Here is a 19,920-nt window from a genome sequence, read left to right on the forward strand (position 1 = left end):
TAGTGCAAAAGCATTTGGTGTTAAAAAAAAGCTGAGTGGGCGTGAATGTGGGTGTGTGATAAATTGGGTTTTTTTTTAGGTATTAAGCATAGGGATTTATATATTTATCCTGACTTACATAGATAGAAGAAGAACTTGGAGTTCCTCATAAAAAGAAAATACAATAGTGTACTTTAAAAGCAGATGTGTATTGTATCTATTACCTTGAATAATAGAAAACAATGCAAAAGATCAGTTTGGAGCTGTGGAAGAAAAAGTAAACATTAATGCACTGGGATTATTCAATCTACAAATTCAGAAAAATGGCCGTCGCTATGCCTTCTTTCTTTCTTTCTTTCTTTCTTTCTTTCTTTCTTTCTTTCTTTCTTTCTTTCTGTCTTTATGTTGGTCCCTGAGCTTGTGTGCACACTGGTTTACCGTCATCCCTTGGCTCATAAACCTGAGTTGCATTCCATCAAAGGCAGCTCACACAACAAGCCTATTCCCAAATAGGTGCTTGAGCTTTTAAATTGGTTGTGTTTGCTCACAGCATAGCCCCAAATGGTCATCTAGAAATTTCACCCTTTTAAAAAAGAAAAATAGTGTCAAATATGTGCATTAAGCACTTTTTTTTCCCCTCTCTCGCTTCTCTCTGGTTCCACTCGCAAATGGATGTTGCACTCTGTCCAAGGCAAAATAACACTGGGAAATATTTGATTCACATATTTACATCACGCCAATGTTAAACCCAGCACGCTATTACAAAATCTGACTTTTCAGGAACTGGGAGCGTGTACAAAACTATACAAAGAAAGTGTGATCTGTTATTTTCTTTGGTTCAAACCATTCACAAGCATACCACTCCTACTTCTGCACAGATGATACAGAGCTTTTTCTTTCTCTAAAATTAGATGACCAGCGTAACAACCGCAGGGATGATCTTGTGGATCTCTAATGATTAATGGAGCAACATTTTGTCCTGTTTGATATGAGGAAAGTTGCCTCATTAGCACTTCATCCTCCATCAGAGTCGTTCTCTGAGTCCGTTCTATGGTGTGACTGCAGTTGTGGATTTTTTTTTTTCTTTTGTCAGCATTCTTTGTGCATGCTGATGCTAGACCATGAATGAATTTCCAAAAGAAAAGACGACATCAACCCTTATTTAGCCTCTCCTCTGGGTGTCATCCCCTTTCAGCTCTAAGGTTGTTTAATCGCTTTAGGAGAACTACATTCAGTTGTGCTTGCTGACGTGTCTAACCTTTAATGTACAACATCTGCCTGTTGTCAGGTCAGAGGCCTCCATGCTGTTTCACATTGATGTTTGAGGCCAGGGCTGATAATGTTTTTATTTTGGGCTGCAGTTAAAAACAGTTATTTTACTGTGGAATCATTGTTGTTTTAATATGCAAGCAGTGTTTTTATGATTTACCTGGTCCAAATGGCAGCATTTAGTTAATAATGAATGTTATGTAGCATTGCATCTTACTTAAGGAACACATCATATATTTTGCTCACAAGTGTATGTTAATGTCGCAAAAAAATATAAATAAAAAATATATATAAAATCTTAGTTAGCTAAATATGTGTTGTGGGTAAAAAGCAGTGTTCAACTCAAAATGTCTGCAATACAAAAATAACTTATGTGCAAGCTATTTTAGTGTAAGAAAAAGAAGGCTAAGATCCTGGTTGCTTCTTTTTTATGCTATGTCTTCCTCTGTTGTTGAAGATTTTTAAGAGTTGAGTCAATGTCCATAATCTGAGCAGGGGAAGTATTAATCACTGTCAATTACAGCCTGTAACAGCAATAGACGCAATAATAGACAGTAAATATTCCATTATTCAGTACAGGTCTCCCTGTTCACCTCCTTTACCAGAGGGATCACTGAGATCTTCATAGCTGTAGCTGTGGCCCAAATATTTACACTCCTACTCATGTATTCTGCCTGTGAAGCAGAAAAGCTCAACAGTCTCCAGAAGAGAGATTGTGGGAACACATTAATGCTTTGTAGTTTTTTCCATGCTGCTGCAAAGGAGACAGAACAATCTCTCAGTTCAGTTCTCTCCATTCCCTTATCACCTTATGCCATTACTATGAACCTGTGACCTCACCATTTATCTAGTTTATTTCTATATGAAAAAAACAGGCATCTATGTTTTCATGATATTCGCCTATAATACACATAAGATCTTTTAAAGAGCTAGCCAACCATTTTTCTCTCTTGTCTGTCCTCGCAGGTAACTCACCTTCAGAGGAGTCGGAGGAGCGCGACAAGGAGCCCAGGACGCTGACATACCCAGCCTACATCGCCAGTCTGCTAGACACAGGTGCAAAGCGCATGGCAGCCGGCGTCCGCATGGACTGCACCAGCCAAGGCCAGTGCCCGCGCTCCTGTCACCTCTGCCACATGAGCCCCAGGGCGGCGCAAGGGCGACAGCAGTCGGAGCCCGTCCTGCTGCAGATCACCAAGGCCGCTCCCATCTATGAACTGGTGTCCAACAATGAGACCTATCAGGTGTGTGCAATGTGTATCGTTAACTATACGGGATGGTCTTACAGAGTACATTATATGTGATACCCTTGAAAATTGTTGGCTGCGTTTCCCCTCATCCTCCTGTACTGCATTATCTTACATACCTTTCATGTGAATGATTAAAGGAAGTGTTTATTGCCCGATGTCCGTGTCATCCCAAATTCACAACAGTTTTACATTGATCAGGAGGATGTAAGTGTTTCCACCAATGTATCATCTAAGCTACTATAACATGAGTGGACAGCAGCTAATAATGACCAAAAAAATCCAGGCATTAGTGTGGATCATTAAATCTTAATCTCAACATGGTGGTGAGTGAATAGGTTGCGTTGGAAGCAGCTCTTACTACGGGCGTCCTAAACCCTGTTACTAGCTGTTTCAAAACTTCAAAACTTCAAAACAAAACTGAGTGATTATATTGCATTTAAGACAAGGAAATAACATAGATGGCGACTCGAAAGACAACAACTAAGAAGAATCTCAACAAAAAGGGAGAAGCGCCTGAGGAGGCTAACATTTCGCTAGGCGCAGAAGCTATGGCTACTGAAGAAAGCCAGGTGATGAAGGCCATCTCAGACTTGAAAGATGTTTTCACCTCCCGATTTGACGGTGTGCTGTCTGCCATGCAAGACAGCAAGACGGACATACGTGACTGTGGAGCTGGGCTTTCTGAAGCCGAACACCGAATTAGCAATACTGAAGATAACGTCAGTGGTATGCAAAAAGCCTTGCAAACTATGGAGAACCAAGTGAAGCTGCTCAACTCCAGAATAGAGGACTTGGAGAACAGAAATAGACGATGCAACCTGCGCCTGGTAAACCTCCCCGAAAAGGCGGCGGGTCGAAATGCCGTCACATTTCTGGAAGAATGGCTACCTGAAGTGTTTAGAGCATCACTATCAAGTCCAGTTACAATTGAACGAGCACACCGAATTGGCAGGCTCCCAAGTAGATCTGCAATGGAACAGAAATATTCCCGAGTGTTAATCAGTATTCAGAAGTTCTTGAACTTTCAAGACCGACAACGAGTGATGGGGGCCGCGAGAGAAATGAAAACGGTGAAATACCAAGATCAGCGAATCATGTTTTTTCCAGACTTTTCTGTGGAGGTGCGCAAACGACGACAGCAGTTTGACGGGGTGAAGAAGTGTCTACAGTCACTGAACATCGAGAACAGATTTGGATATCCAGCCAAACTGATCATCTCCCGCAACGGGAAAACCACCATCTGTAACACACCGGAGGAGGTGGAGAGGCTTGTCGGGGCCGGCGGCACCGAGGAACGAGGAGACGTTGAACAATAGGATATACTGTGAACTGTGTGACTGTCTGTCAGCTGGCGAGCCTACCTTCTTGTTAAGCCTACAGAAAGACAATATTACTGCTTAATCGGTAATATGTAGACTATTTATTCTCAGGTGAGAATACATTTCTTTTTTTTTTTTTCTTTTTCTCTCTCTCTCTCCTTTCTTGGTTGTTTAATCTATGTTTGGACTATGCTGACCTGGTTAAATCATTCAGTTCTCTGGGTACAATGTGTAGACTATCAATGGAGTGTATAAGAATATCTTGAAGGGATGTTCTGTGGTGGAGTGACGGTGACGTTGGCGAACAGCGGTATCCTATGCTTGTTAAAGACTTGCTCCTTAATGAAGGATCAGTCGAGGCCACTGTTGAATCTTTTACGTTTGGGGGAAGGGAAAAGAGACGCAGGTTTGTTTGGGTTAATAGCGTCCAAGAGCCTCTTTTTTTCAAATGTCTTACTATTGTATTCCTCTTGGTTGTAAATATGTTCGTGTCTGCTTTTAATACAGGTGTTGTCTCTCATGTAAGGAAACATAATGGACAATGGTTACATGAGGAATGAGTCACATATCAATATAATATCCTGGAATGTGAGGGGATTAGGTAAATTATCTAAAGTAAAACAGGTCGTGCATAGACTGAAACAACTCAAAGCAAATATTGTGCTACTACAAGAAACACATTTACTATCTAGTGAAATACAGAAGGTACCAAAGAGATGGGCTGGGCAGTTGTATGCAGCATCATATACATCTAATGCAAGAGGAGTAGTAACATTAATACACAAATCTACTTTGTTTCAAACACTGAATGTCATATCTGACAAGGCAGGCAGGTATCTAATACTTCAAGGGCTACTCACTGACAAGAAGATAAACCTTGTAAATCTATATATAAAGCCTACATTAGAGCATCTGAACATCTGACCCACAGGAGATTAACAAAACGTTTACCCAGTTCTTCCAATCATTACACAAAGCAGAATCTCCTGGAGTTAACATCCAACAAACCAACTTTCTTGATGGTCTCCAAATACCTGACTTCACAGATGAGGTTAAGCGGAGGTTGGATTCACCCATCTCTGCAGAGGAATTACTGAAGGCTATAGATAAAATGAACAATGGTAAAACAGCTGGACCAGATATCCTACCCATAGATCTATACAAGGCCTTCAAAGATCAGCTAATACACCCTCTAATGGAAATGTTTGAGGAGTCCTTAGAAGCTGGAATTCTCCCCCCATCATTAAGAAAGGCCTCAATTACACTCTTGCCAAAGCCAGATAAACCACAACACAATTGTGAATCATATAGACCGATCTCTTTGATTAATACTGACGCTAAAATATTAGCCAAAGCACTAGCTCTGAGACTGGAAGTTCATCTGCCAACAATAATTCATATTGACCAAAATGGTGGGCTTTTTCGATGTAACGAAATACATATGTTAAAAGAAATGCACCTTGTTTAAAATCAATAAAAATAAGGATACAAAAAAAAATCTCAATCTATTCACTGGAGTCACCTCACCACGTGCCTGTGAGGGCAGAATACCTCATGGCCTCATTTTGAAAAAGGTTTCAGAAGCAAAAGTCTTTAGGGGACCCCTTTGGAATATCATGCCTTAATCTACTGGCAGCATGCTGTTCCATAATCTGCAGCACTGTGCTGTGACTTATTTGATGCCATCAATAATGTACGTCAATGCTACTTCTACTCCTCCAGCAGGAAGAGAGGTCGATACGGTACTGTCCCCCCAGGATGTCAGGCTCTCATCTTTAAGCTCAGGCAGACAGACACAGCCGCTGGTATTGACAAAGGCTGTTCAGAGCATTAATAATGGTTGACTGTGTAGCTACTGGAATAGACACAATGTACGGGCAACATGTATGGTCATTTTCGCTTTTCGACTTCATCACTTTTACATAGGCTTGTGTATGTACTCTAGAGGGGTGTATACATCTATTTCTGTTGATTTTAACTATGTCTAGGTATCTAGTTAACAATCTGATTTAAAAAAAAAAAAAACAATAAAGATACCTCACAAGTTTCACTGAACTGATCTCAGTTGTGTTCATTTCGATTACTTACTTGAAAAGCAACACAGCAATATCAATAAGGAAAAGGCACCTACGCAGAATAAATACTCTTAAAACATGATGGACATACAAAGCACAATAATGTCATTTCAACATCATGTCCTCATCAGGAAATATTCAACATCAGAAGAAGAAGGTAAATTTATAGACTTCACCGAACTCCACTTAGGGGTGAATCACAGGTCAAGCAAATTCATTGCATAGCCATTTACAGTTTAAATACAGTAGTGTTAAATCATGAACTCAGACGTATCCTTTCCATGTAAACTGTGGTGCAGTCAAGTGCATAACTCCCCAAATCATAATGCTGTTGCCATTAAATGAGGTTAATATAAACACTCTTCACTGACTCTTCCCCTCCTAATTTTTCTTTCTGCGAGAACCGAATGTCCTGTAAGGGGCTTAATAATGTTTTATTGTATTCTTCCTCATAGTAAGCTAAATCTTAGTGAGACAATTGGGATAGACTTGTGTAAACAAAGAGAGGATGCATCACTGGTCTGTAAATGAACTCGTGTATATATAGGTAAGTTACAGTATGTGTGCATATGTGCACAGGTAAAATCTGTTCATATATGATTACATATATATAATATGTGCATGTCAACAAAAGTGAAAACATGAACGATGGCACCCAAGGAGTTAGGGCACTGACCATAAAGCATATTGTCATGACATCTCATTTCCAGGTATCACATAAAATGCCCATAAATATTGGAAAACGTGAACAATGATCAAAGGGAATTGCTCATTTGTAGTCAGAACTACAATATAAAATATTTGATGTGATGAAGTTTAATGCTGCATATTCCAATATGACATGTGCTTTTCATTTCAGTTTTAATCTTCTTGTTTTTCTTTCTCTCTTTATGTGTAGGCTCTTCAGGAGGCGATGATGAGCATGCTGTGGTGTTCAGGGAAAGGTGATGTGATCGATGACTGGTGCCGGTGTGATTCCAGCGCTTTTGGTGCAGATGGACTGCCCACCTGTGCCCCACTTCCCCAACCTATGTTAGTAACCAGAATAGTATTTCTTTTCTCCAAACATATCTCTCTAAAATGGGTTTTGGTAAATACCATCCATAATTTTACTGGCAGATCTCCTAGTCTTGCTGCAGTGGTCTGTTGCATCAAAATATTACAGCCTGATTTCTGAATGGGCCTTCTGGGCACAATTACACAGGCCAAATGGGTCAGGGCACGGACACACAATGACCACAAAGAGATGTGAAACCACAACAAAGAGCCACAAAACTTCAATGAGAGGCATGTCATCTACAAAGAGCCAAAAAACTACAGTGACACACAACGAGAACAGAGACCCAGCACAACTACAAAGTGAGACAAAATGAGCATAATAACACAACATGGCATCAATGATTAGCAAAAAAAAAAAAACACAAAGAGATGCAAAACAAATATAAAGAAGCCCAAAACTATCTACAGGCTCAAGATGACCCCAAAGCATCACAAAACAATTACACAGAGATTCAAAAAGACAACAAGGAGACACAACATAACCAAAAGGAGACTGAAAATGACTACAAAGCCTAGTAGTTGTGGTCTCCTGTAGCCTCTGTGGGAAACAAGTTTTGTATCTGTGCCGATCGTCTTACAACCTGTCAGCGATTTCAATGTTGATGCAGTTTTATCTCCTCTGCGTTTTGGTTGTGCTAATCAACCAAATGAGCTGCTGTATTGATCGACTGACATTAAAACATTGGACCCAATGCCACATAGCTGCAGGCCGCTGCTCTAGAGTAACTCAAGTTAGGCATAAGGAGATACATGGCCATATTTTCTGTTGACAGTTTGTGACATTGCAGGATATGTTTTCATGAGGTTGCATTTTTAGTAGAACACAAGGATAATGTTAGTTGTAAATTAAGGTAATGAGACCAGTTTGCTGACAACATATTTAGCTCACTGGCCTGGTTTCACATCTCTGTCACTCTGTTGCCAGGCTGAAACTGTCTTACACCTACGAGCCCAGCAGCTCATTGGTCATCATGGAGTGGAACCACACAGAGCCACCAATCGGCGTGCGGATTGTTGATTACCTCATCAGCCAGGAGAAGGTGACAGAGAGGACCGACCACTCCAAAGTTGAGACAGGTACATCTGTCAAAAACTGTCAATGTCAAGTGTTTGGGTGGCGATGATTAACAAGGACCAACAGGTGAAAAAATGTAGTCTATGACAGGCTGAGGTTTCCAAGCAACCAGAACTGCCAGTTTTAGAAGCAGTTAAAAACAGAAGAAATGACAGCACACAAGGCAAAGTCATACATATTTGTATTCTAGACTCCTTAGTTATGCTTTATAAATGAAAGACTTGATGATACACTCGCGGTGACCAAGTGAAGATGCAGTTCCTTTAACACTTAACATAAGGTTCCTCGCCTTATTTCATATATTTACTAAACCAGCAAGTGGGACTATTGATATTTTGGGTGCAGACATGGGTAAAGAGCAAGCCAGTTGGTCTCAGTTGGTATGGACAGCTATTGGCTAGTGGCTCAAACCTTGAACCCCAGTGTTGTCAGCACCATGTGGCCACCTAAGCCTAATTTGTTTTATGTGGTCCACCACATGTAAGAAATCCTGATCCAAAGGTGAAGAGGAGGGATTTCTTGATACCATATGTAACAGTTGTGCAAAATGACTCAAAACATTGTATCTGAACCCCTTATATTGATGCTGTCATAGAAAAAGCTGGGAACTCTAACCTTTTGAAATGTAATGTTTGATTATAGAGTGTGCCCTAGTTTAGAGGAACATCTACTGCAAAAGTAACTAATGAATGAAGTCATGTGGTCAGTCTAAAACTAATGTATTTAGTAAAGCTTTACTTGTTATTTTGGTGTAGAGCCACAGCAGCCTTCTTAACATCCTCTCTTGACTTGCTTTACTCATCAGTCCATTTGTTATAGGCCAGTTTCAGTTGTAGTTGTTAGGACCTCCACAAGATGGTGTACACCAGTAATATTACCTACGGAGTACTGAAGTATTCATTTACAGTATTTAGTCTGTTGGTTGGACTGATTTCATAAAATAATCAGCATTTTAATGCACATTGTGTGCACATTTATAATGTAATACAGTAATTACTTTTATTGTTCCAAAAATAAAGGAGCATTGCAATATGTCATCCTGGTAATGACAAATTAGCAACAGGAGAGATATTCATTTATATCATTTATATATAGCGTTTTCTCACAGTTATTGACAACATATCAAGACAAAACTTTTTTTGTATTCTTTGCCTGTTTCCATGCATCTTTTCTTATAGGTATTTTCAAGGGTTTTATAGTTTTTCACTGTTTAATCCATATGGATTCAGTTACTTGCTTGTTAAGGTATGTTTTCCCTGGTGTTACCACTAAAAGGGGGGAATCATGATAGCAGCCACAGGAGCAGCAGGAGCATGTGCAGCTCTGTCATCCACAACTGAGTGCACAGTGTATATGGCTGGACCTATGTGAGTTGAAACTGGCAAAACAGGGGCAGTTTATTTTAGCAGTAATGACCCAATCCATAATGGCGACTGTTACAACTCTCTGTGAGTAGCAAAGTTTGTTGTGGCTTAATGAGAGAATACAATGTATTAGCCATAACAGTGAGGACCATTAGTCAATGCAGCCAATTCGGATGGGAGAGGAAAGCAGGTGAGCATTTTCTTCAATAGCACTGTTATACTGATATTTAAGGCATAGGTTCTGCAGTAATGTCAATTTTAGCTGCACACTGAAAACATTTACCTACACCACTGACATATCTCTCTAAAGAAGGATATATGTCAATGGGTCTGTGTTGACTCTGTATACATTATACATAAAAGAAGGAGATACTTGACTCTCTCTTTTCTCCCCTCTCTTGTTACAAGCATTACAGTATATATTTCATTGACTGGTGATGCAAAAGCATATAAATGTAAATCATGTTCACAGGGCATTTTCTGTGCTTCACAGAATTGTAAAGCCTACTTGATGCCATGATTGGGTATCTGTACTTTGGCCATTACAGCTTGCAGAGATTGCACAATATTGGAACGTTACTGAGGGAGAATCTTGAATATGTCCCTGTTGGATGGACAAACAGATATGAGTAATGTCAGTATGTGCATCTGTCAGCATGTTATGTGTAAGTGTAGCTTTGCATTTAGTTTTTACCAACATGTCACCTGCTCTCTTGGTCACTTACGGAATACTGAAAAATCAGAAATGAAGCATATTGTACTGCAAGTTATGAATTATGACATAACCCCTGATCAACCAAAATGAAGCCAAATGTGACATCCAGTCCAAGACATAAGCGTTTACCCAGCTGTGTGTAAGCTGAGATCCCCTATTGATACTGATATATTTAGCTAATTATTTATTCAAACATAGATGTGCTCTTAGTTCTGCAATGTCACGTGTATAGAAACATCTTTCTCCAGGCCTAGTTTTTTTCAGTTCAGATCTCATTACATTCATAAATCATGAAGCCTGATGGAACACTGCAGACATGCTCATCTATCTAGATGATGAAACCAACCCATCCTCACCAGAAAAAAATCATTCAGTAGGTTGTCCGGGCAAGCATCCTAGTAGGACTGATATTGCATTTATTGTTAAGAAACAACTGACCATTGTAATTATGAGTAGAGCAAAGTATGAAGTGAGGTGATGTGGTATAAAACATGATAAAGTCTGCAATCCGCGAGCTTTAGGTGGACAGATGGGTCAAACAAATACAGGACTCTGACCCAGGAAAGTGCTGGTCATGTCTCGTTTGAAAACAAAAGTCCATGCTGAGTTATTTAAGCTAACATAACAAACTTAACTTACTTAAGGTACGTAATGTAACTTTTGCATAACTGATATACTTACTTTCAACCAACCCGTGATCTTTTCCTAAACCTAACCAAGAAGTGTTGTATCCTTAATTTAACCAAGTACTGGCACTCTCCAATGGTCATAAGTGTCACTTTGGGAGTCATTTGCAAGGGACCTCTTCAGTTGCTCTTCTCTTAAGAATGGACATGTTGGCAATACAAAGTTGGGTCTTTGTTGCAGCTGAAACACAGACTGTAACACTAAATGATATAGAATTACTAGTATGATTGAATGCTGGTTAACTCTGTGGTCATTGGAATAAATGTAGAAGCACTAATGCAGCATCATCTTCAAAACAGATTTGTACACATAATCAGGTGTTAAAGGAGGACCCACCTACAGGTGACTCATGTCAGGTGATGCTGTAATTTAGCAGTACACATTCCTGCATCTCCAAACACAATTACTCAACTACAACACAGAATCTGACAGATTAAACCTGGGGCTTTGTGGTCCACTACTGATTTAAGACCTTTTTTTCTGTTTCTTCTCTGTCTTTTCCTCCTTTTTATCAGTTATCCTCCTTGTGTTTTTGCTCATTCTGAATTAAAGAGATGGAAAGTGTGCCGTCACTTGATAGTGACTGCAGGGGGACATCTGCAGCTTTAAAGCAGTAAGGCATTTTGACAATGAAAAATGAAAAATCATTTTAATGGCAAATGTGACCTTTCGGTTTCTGTTTTGGAATTTCGTAATGTAATTTCTTCCTGTGCCCTTTAAACAAATTGTCTGTGTCAGCCCAACATTACTGCTGTGTCCCATGGCCTCACAAAACAAATGTTTGTCTCATCCCGTAATTTGTACTGTCAAAGCGATAAACAGAGAAGATGAAAAAAATGGATACTCAAGTATCCAGCGTGACTTTTTTGTGGTTGAGAGAACATTTTGTGGCTGCAGTGCCCTGATATAATGTTTATTTTGACTTGAAGTTCAAACAAACTTCTTATCTGGCCACAAAGTCAATCTGTCAGGCTTCAGAACAGTATTCTGGTACAACATGAAAGTTTGCAGTTTTTGGAAAGTCTTAATCATGATCAGACATACGGAAAGAAGCGTCATTTTTTTTTGGTAGGTAACAGGAACTGCCGCAATCCCAGATGCAGATTACATTAGTAGTCGATGCAGACATACAAAAGAGGAACATTTCAATCAGATTAACAGTCTTAAAACAAATGCTCTTATATCAAACATATCGTCGTAATCAGCACTGGTCCTGGGTAGGAAAAAACAAAACTGTGGAGCAGGAATGCCGAGCCTTTCCACTTGACCAGTTTCTGTTGCACAGTCAAAATAGGACAATGCTTGTTTCCATGGTGTCATGCACTTCAGCCATCCTCATTAAACTAATGGAGATTACTTTCCTACATTGCCTCACTATCCCGTCAGCTCCTCTAGCTCTACACAATGATAATTCTGGCCAGTTACAAAGGTAATCACTAGCTCTTCCGAGGCCCTTGAAAGATGGACTAGAATTTATGGTATGGTGTTGTTGGAAAATGAGACTCCAGTCCCTTCTTTAGTTGCCTCATAAGAAACTCACAGACGCACCACTTGCCTGGAAGGTATAATCCATCACTGCAAAATTTGACACAGAAGATGAATTTATTAGACCTTAGTTGTTTTTTGCCTAGAGCCCCATTTAGTTCCTTTCCAGCTCCTTACAAGCACTGTTGAAAAGGCAGATTTTGCAACCACTCTAGCTGTGCTACTTGAGCAGTCTCTGGGAGTAAAGATGCCGTTTTATGTACAATATGAGCTTTAATATCTGCCTCAGGGTGTATGCAGCTGCCTTTAGCTTAGCAAGTTTTAATTCACACATACAGCAAGATCAGCAAGCGTGTGAAATTCTCTCATTTTCAAGTTCTCTTGACACCTGTGCTGATGATAAAAAAAAAACTGTATATTTATTTGTATTATTTAGATGGTTAAAAAACTTGGGTTCATGAAAAAACAAACCCAATAGTGGTGGGAACCTGTGTGAAATAGGGCATGTCTATATTGTGTAGGGGGATATTTAGATAACGGCACAAAGTCTTCAAATTTTACTAAGTTGAGTAACAGTCTAATGTTCGTGTCAATGAATGTATCGCATCCAACAAACCAAGATCTGTGCAAGAAATGTTTGTCATGAAACAGTGATGGACACAGTCACTGTCTTCTGTTTTGTAATGCTGGACTATGCCTGAATGCATGCATCCGGTCCAGTACACACAACAGACCTGTTCCCTTCTGGTGCAGCACATTGATGCGATGAATCGAGTCGACGCTGCACTGCTTAAGACCTTCATGTCAGTTTAGGACTGTTTAAAGTGCAGGGCAGCTGTTTTAACTTTGTGACCACAGAGAGACATTTGTTGTTATGCTGTTGGTTGCAGTTAGGGAGGTTAAGAGGCATTCATCATCTGTTTCTGCACTTTGGCAGAAGCTCCTCTGATGGGAAATAACATTTTCAATGAGGAATAAACTTTTGGGGGAAAAATGCCAAGAGTGTTATTTCTTGAAAAGTGAAACTGTATCTCTGCCACTGAAATATAATAAAATACGAATGCTCCTGAGGGTAAAATTACTATGAAACTACTCAAAGAGGCCTTCACTTTGGAAATACCACAAAAACCAAAAGTAAACTGCAAATCCACTAATTTAAAGCTTTGTGACAAGATGTGCCTGAATGAGAAAAACTTGTTGGATTGTTTGGAATTTTCATGGTATTTTTTGACAGCATCTATGTAGCGTTGTGGCATTCACAGTGTAGGAAGTCCTGACAGTAGAAACTACTATGAGCAAGAGCTGCTATCAGAAGCATGCCAGTCAAGCATTGCCTCAAGTTAGCTGATGAAACTGAAAAACAGCAGTAAGAACGATAAGCCCAGAGGGGCTAATGTGTCAGTCGCAGCTCACACTGTGGAACGTCTCACCTTGTCAGTACTCAAATTCATTTGTACCACAATTTAAAACAGCATGAATTGATTTTTTAAGGCCACATGGGGGCAGCAGAGCAAACTGTAAACACAACAGTGACATACTGCATAAAAATAAAATAGTGGTGGCCAAAGCGTTTGCGCATGAACAAATTCAGCAGACACAAAGCAGCACACGTTTTTATTTGCATGTCGAGTGAAATCTGAAAAGGACTTACTTCCGTCTGCTCACTCCTGAGGGAAATATCTGGCTTTTCACCAGCTAAATGCACAACTTTTCACCAGTTAATCACCTTCCTTTGTCTGGCATTTGGCGCCAGGCAGCTGGCGTTCAGGGGTTTATCAGAACTTTTTGATGATAACAGTTGCCGGCTGCTGCTGCAAACAGGGTGATGAAAGTCACGAGATTGATTCAAGTCAGTAAAACCAACAAAGCAAGAAGCTATGCGCTTGAAATGGCTCTGAGGGCAACTGTGAGTTCATTAGTACATTATGTCTGTGCTCATTAGTCCATTACTCATATCAAGATGTTAATTAGTGCAGCTTTAGGGTTGTGATGCTCGATCAGGGGCAGAAAGCTTGCAAAAGTCAAGTAGGGTAAGTAAGTAAGTAGGAGAAGGTGTCAGAGGGTTTAACATTGCGCTGTTTCCTGGAAGCAGTTTGTACCAGGGCAGACTATGTGCCTATCTCAAAAACACCACAGCGGTAATGATTCATTCATTTTTGGCCTGTACCACTTTGCATGATGAATATGATTTTTTTTTTTCCCTAACTTACAAAGCACAAATAGATGTGACCCTCTTAAGTTTGCTGATGGCTACCCCCAAACATCCCCAGACACTGCACAGGTCACGATAAATCTTGAGCACCGCACACGAACATTTCTTTGAGAGAGCCAGCGCAACGTCCAGAGAGCGCTAAACCCCTTCACCTCCTTTACATCCACCAGACAAAATAACATGCAGGTTTTAGGGCTAAAAAGTTTACTGAGATCCCGTTCCATAACTTTGGGGTGTTGAAGTGGTCAAAACTCTTCACAGCTTCCTCTCAGTGCCACTTGGACTCCCTAAAGTGCGATATTGGCCAGCGCAGCTCTAATTACACTAAAAGTTATCCAGCTGGGGCTGGTGTGGCTCTGCTGCATTAATAGAAGATAGAAAAAAAACACTGACATAATTGGGGAGAGTTTGATCGGAGCTTCCCGCCTGTACATTTTCATCTTTAGCGAGTGATTGATTGCTTTAGAGAGCACACCCTGCCATGCACGCAGAGGCAAAGGGGGCTAGGCACAGATGCAGTGTTGAGTTACGAGAGAGGACAGCAGAGGGGAGGGGAAGGGGAGGAAGAGACCACCAAGGAGAGAAGAGAAGCGGGGGAAAGAGAGAAGGAAGTAGAACGATAAGAGATGGAAAGATCTGGACCACAGTGCACAGTGTGGTTTTGATTTGAGCTGTCAGTCCTCTGTCATCTCAGAGAATCAGTCTCACATGAGCTGATGCACAATTCTCCACAGATCTCCCCTTGGCTGCCTCTCTCCCCCTCTCTTTGCTTTTCCTTCACCACTCCCTCATCTTTCCTCTCATCTCCTGGTCCTCCTCTCCATCGCTTTGCTCCGACTTAAAATTCTTATCTCCTCTGTTTTAATCTTTTTATTTTCTCATCCTTGCCTCCTTTCCAATGCTGATTTCTTCAAGCTTGTCCCTTCTCTGGCCTCATCTCCCTTTTCTTTCTCTATCTTTTCCATACTTCTTCCTTCTTTCACTTATTCTTTGTGGGTTTTTTTGTTCTCTCATCTCTTCATCGTCCCCTTCATTTAATTTCCCCCAAAAGGTCAAAAGCAGGTCAAACGGCATTTGTTGGATTAAAAGTCTACGCAATATATCATCAGCCAAGCATGTGTAGGACACCATATCTGTTTTATGTAGAATATAAAGCATGTGTTTGTTTAGGCAAATTCAGTTTGCTGTCTACTGGACAGTAAGTATGGATCGGTTATTTTAAAACATAAAACACCATCAACATAAACATGAAAATGGCTCCTTTCAGCTCCTCTGGCATAATCCAATTTACAAGAGGTCCTGAGAGCCCATATTCATTTGAAAAGTTATTTACATCCTACTGCACCCACTTCAGACCAGGTGTTTGCTAACACTCTTAGTTTAGCGACTACTGTGAAGATTTAGTTGTTTTTGTTTTAGTTGACTACAAAACTCCCCCTGACCATCGGCATACATTTTTTTTATGTAACTGCCCCTTTAAAGTAGTTTTCATCACAACCTCCTCTTCACAAAAGAGTGGTGAAACCCCCAGTGCCGTTGATGCAGGCTGTATTCGGGACATTATGTTTTACAGGATTATAAATCAGGACTTATGATGGATGTATTGCGGTATCTTTGCACCATCTTTAATGATGCTTTAACGGGCATTGATGTAAATGTGTAATGTGGTAATATAGATCAAATGGAAACCCCGCTCTAGATAAGTGACAAAGGAAATCCATCAACAAGAATATATTGACTTGTTTTCTACAAATGCAGACATATATCAGTTGAAGATATTTCAGCAAGTAAATCAGTTTATGGTTCTGGTGATTAAAATGGGCCTCAGGATTTTGATGCCATATAAGTTAAATGAATGCCATCAGTCTTCCTAAACTTCCAGACAAATGAATGTGTATTGTGTTCATTTAGTTTTTTTAAGTATTTCCCTCCTCTCTCTTTTTCGCTTCCCAGATTTCAAAATTCGATATCTTACTTTTTCGTTCTAAAATGGAACACAGCAAAGATCAAGTCCAAATATGGGATTATGTAAATGTGTCTGATGAGGACATAATGGCTGTACTGCATCCAGAGATTATTTCTGTTTTTATCATTTTTTCTCAATTTTTCTTTGTAGTCCATCTGTCCGAGCTCCTCTACCACCCACAAAAGCTGTTGAGGAGTAGGGAAAGTTAATTTGCTATATAAGAGCACTTACTATAGGTAGAGTCTGCTCATCAAGTACTTACCAGTTGTTCACACTACAATTTCCACATTGACCCAGTACACACAATTTGTTTTCACACTGCTCTCAAAAATGTTTGATGCTACTTCAATAGCTGAAATATAATTTTTTTTTGCTGAATTTACTCCCTGAATGACTCGCATGATAAAATCCAGAAGGACAGTCAAAAACATCCATTTACAGGAACAGACGCACTACTGATCATCTCTGGAAGAAACAAAAGAAAGGACCAAATATCTGCCCTTTACTTTCTCCTGATGATCATCAGAAACAGATGTCGGAATATACCCAGTTTTTTAACAAAACACCCTAAAATCTCTGTTGTTTATACAAACAGCATATACTCAATGACAGCTGTGTGGTTACATTTGTGTATTATTATTATTATTATTATTATTATTATTATTATTATTATTATTATTATTATTATTATTATTATTATTATTGTTATTAGTTTATCTGTTTATTTATTTATTTTATTTTATTTTATTTTATTTTTTTCCCATTTGTGTGGTTATGTAATGTTAGATAAGTCTACATACGTATATACAGCTGATGATTATAGAATCCAGGGCTCGGCGAGATCTGTGGCTGACAACAGCTTGTTTGTGCAGTAATCTCTCCCTTAACAAGCTTCAGGCACACAAGGTGAGATCATAGTGGAAGTGCACACACACACACACACACACACACACCAAGCCCAGCAGATGTGTGGAAGTTTCATGAATAGGAAGTCTGCTTTAAGTCAGGGCACCACTCGGGTGGACCAGTCTCACTGCGAAAACAAATATCTCCTGGGCTGTGAGCAACTCCATGATGTAACGGCTTTTATCCCCCAGTGAGGGCAAGGTTTGCTCAAGGGTCAGTGGTACAAGGATTTCGATCAATAAACACATTACTCACCCATCTAAATCATAGACAGACGCAGGGGGTGACCGGAACACGTATGTCTCACCCCAAACTTAGGCTGACCTTCCTCTTAGCACAAGTCGCTTCCTCTGAGCTCCCCATGCATGATCCTTCCCACCTGCTCTTTTTTACTGCGGTGAGCAAGTTGGATTTTCCTGTACTTATAGGTACATTTAAACCTAACCACCTGTCCAACCACTTCCCCCTGCTTCTAGCCCAGTTTGCAGAGGCAGCAACAGCCCAGAGGTGCCTTTAATTCGCCACATTGTACCTCCACCTGGTAAATACCAGGGTATGCTCAGGCTACTGCTCGGTTTGGCCCCAGGCCCCCTGTTTGTTTGATGCATTCAGAGGACTGCCACAGGAAGGCGTACATGGTGCAAACTAATCAGAAGCCAGGAGCAACTTAGCTGGCTCCCATAAATACGTACATGCAATGGAGTACAACATGCTGGCCCACAGTATGCTTTGCTTACGTTGCCCCTTAGGGTTCCTCTTTGAAGAATGCAGTTTTGCTTAAGCTTGTATTTGCAATCTTACTCTGACTGACCCTGACTACCCTGCAAGGCAGGAAAAAGTTTTAACAAAGGTAGGTCTTGAAGGTCCTCGGGCCAAGGGCCCAGTTCGCCTTCACTGCATATTGAGGCTTATCTAGTCTAACAGCTTCCCCATTGACTGATCCAACTTAACCACAGGTTGTCATCAGGTGACACCTCTGCATTTCTCTTTACACAAGTGTCCAAGATACACACTTCAGTTGTGATGTTATGACTGCAAAGTTCATCATCAATCTTTGGACTGGTGCTCTTTTGCCACGTACATTTGTGAGGTACTTCAGAATTCAACTTGGCATTGGTTAGTCCATGACACTTGCACTTCAATAACAAAACACTACTTTATTTTAAGGGCATTATTTCACCCCAGGTTTCTCCATCTCTGCCAACATGAGCATTGTTATCTCGCTATGAAGTCTCATGTTGGAGCCCTCTCCAGGGCTCTACCCATGGCTTCCAAGAAGGCTGGCTTCTCTGAACTCCTGTTCAACAGATGAACAGATGAGAATCTGAGCTTTCTTTTCTGCCACAGGGGTTCCTCTCACACTTCAGAGCAAAAATCAGCACATCATATAGCCAGGGACTACCGAAGTCAAAACTGCACAAAAAGCCCTTCCCTAAGGAGAAGCGTTTCAAAAGCCAGTTTACATAGCCTGGGTTCAATCTGCCTAATCATACGCTTTTGCCCATGCCCACCTTTGCGCACCCTTCCCGGGCCTGTATCAGGATCCATCACACACTGCCCCTCAGCAAAATGTTACAGTACAGGAAGCTCTCTTCAAGACTGCAGATAATGACTGACATATGACACATTCAAAATATTCATATACTGTAAACTATTTTTTATATTACACTCTTTACCTGAACCCTAAACCTGTGAACAGCTCAGTTATTTTACCTACTTGATTAGCTAGAGCAGTGGTTTTCAAACTTCACATCAACGACCCCTGAATTGCCACAAATTAAACAACAGTTTGATAAGATTTTGTCCCAGGGTTCCTCATCTGATCAGAATTTTACTTCCATAACTTAGACTTTAGAGAAGAAAGTATATTAAAACCCGATGACCAAAACAGTCACACATGCTTTATTGAGTTACTTGGATTAAAATTTAGACTAGTGAAAATACATTATTCCCATTTTTGCTGGTGACCCCCTGGAGCACGTTCAAGGAGCACTAAGGTTGCCAGACCTAATTTTGAGAACTACTACCAAGGAACTGGAATGGCATTATTATTCTTCAAAGAACTCAGATCATATTGAAGAAATTAATGTAGTTTATTACTGTATGTCATTCCTAGAAGTATGGAGTGACCCTGCATCAAAACTGCCACTGCTGTCAAAGGCCTCTCTTTTGTATGTATTTTGATTTGTAGGTTCCTTTGCCAACCCAAAGAGTAATGGTCAAAAAAACCATGACTGCATGAGGCCATGCTTCCTTATCAAACCCACAAGTTAGGATTCAAGAATTCTATCAACGGCTTCTTACTGTATCCTTTTGACTGTTTATGTTTCCATAGAGGATGTATTTTAAATCTCCTGTCTCAAAGCCCAAAGCCTCCCTGAGATGAACAAAACAACACCTCATCCTCAAAGAATGCTGTCCCGCCAGTGTCTCACTTTGACTGCTGGGCGTCCAGATAAAATAATGACCTAATACATACAAAGACATATTATTCACATATACTCCTTTTTGTATCATTTTTTTTCTTCCATTCAGCGACAGTGTCAGCTTATTCCGATT

At 40.3% G+C, this 19,920-nt stretch overlaps 1 protein-coding gene across 8 annotated transcripts in view; it reads left to right on the forward strand.

Annotated features, from left to right (window-relative positions):
• astn1 (astrotactin 1) overlaps nt 1-19,920 on the forward strand; it is a 406,003-nt gene that overhangs the window by 349,863 nt on the left and 36,220 nt on the right. For all 8 annotated transcript variants that reach the window (XM_037083604.1, XM_037083606.1, XM_037083607.1 and 5 more), the window contains 3 exons: nt 2,215-2,492; nt 6,791-6,924; nt 7,877-8,028. In XM_037083604.1, coding sequence (XP_036939499.1) covers nt 2,215-2,492; nt 6,791-6,924; nt 7,877-8,028 — 564 coding nt within the window. The remainder of the gene's footprint in view (nt 1-2,214; nt 2,493-6,790; nt 6,925-7,876; nt 8,029-19,920) is intronic.

This window comes from Acanthopagrus latus, chromosome 21 (genome assembly GCF_904848185.1).
Source record: "Acanthopagrus latus isolate v.2019 chromosome 21, fAcaLat1.1, whole genome shotgun sequence".
Taxonomy (NCBI): Eukaryota; Metazoa; Chordata; class Actinopteri; order Spariformes; family Sparidae; genus Acanthopagrus; species Acanthopagrus latus.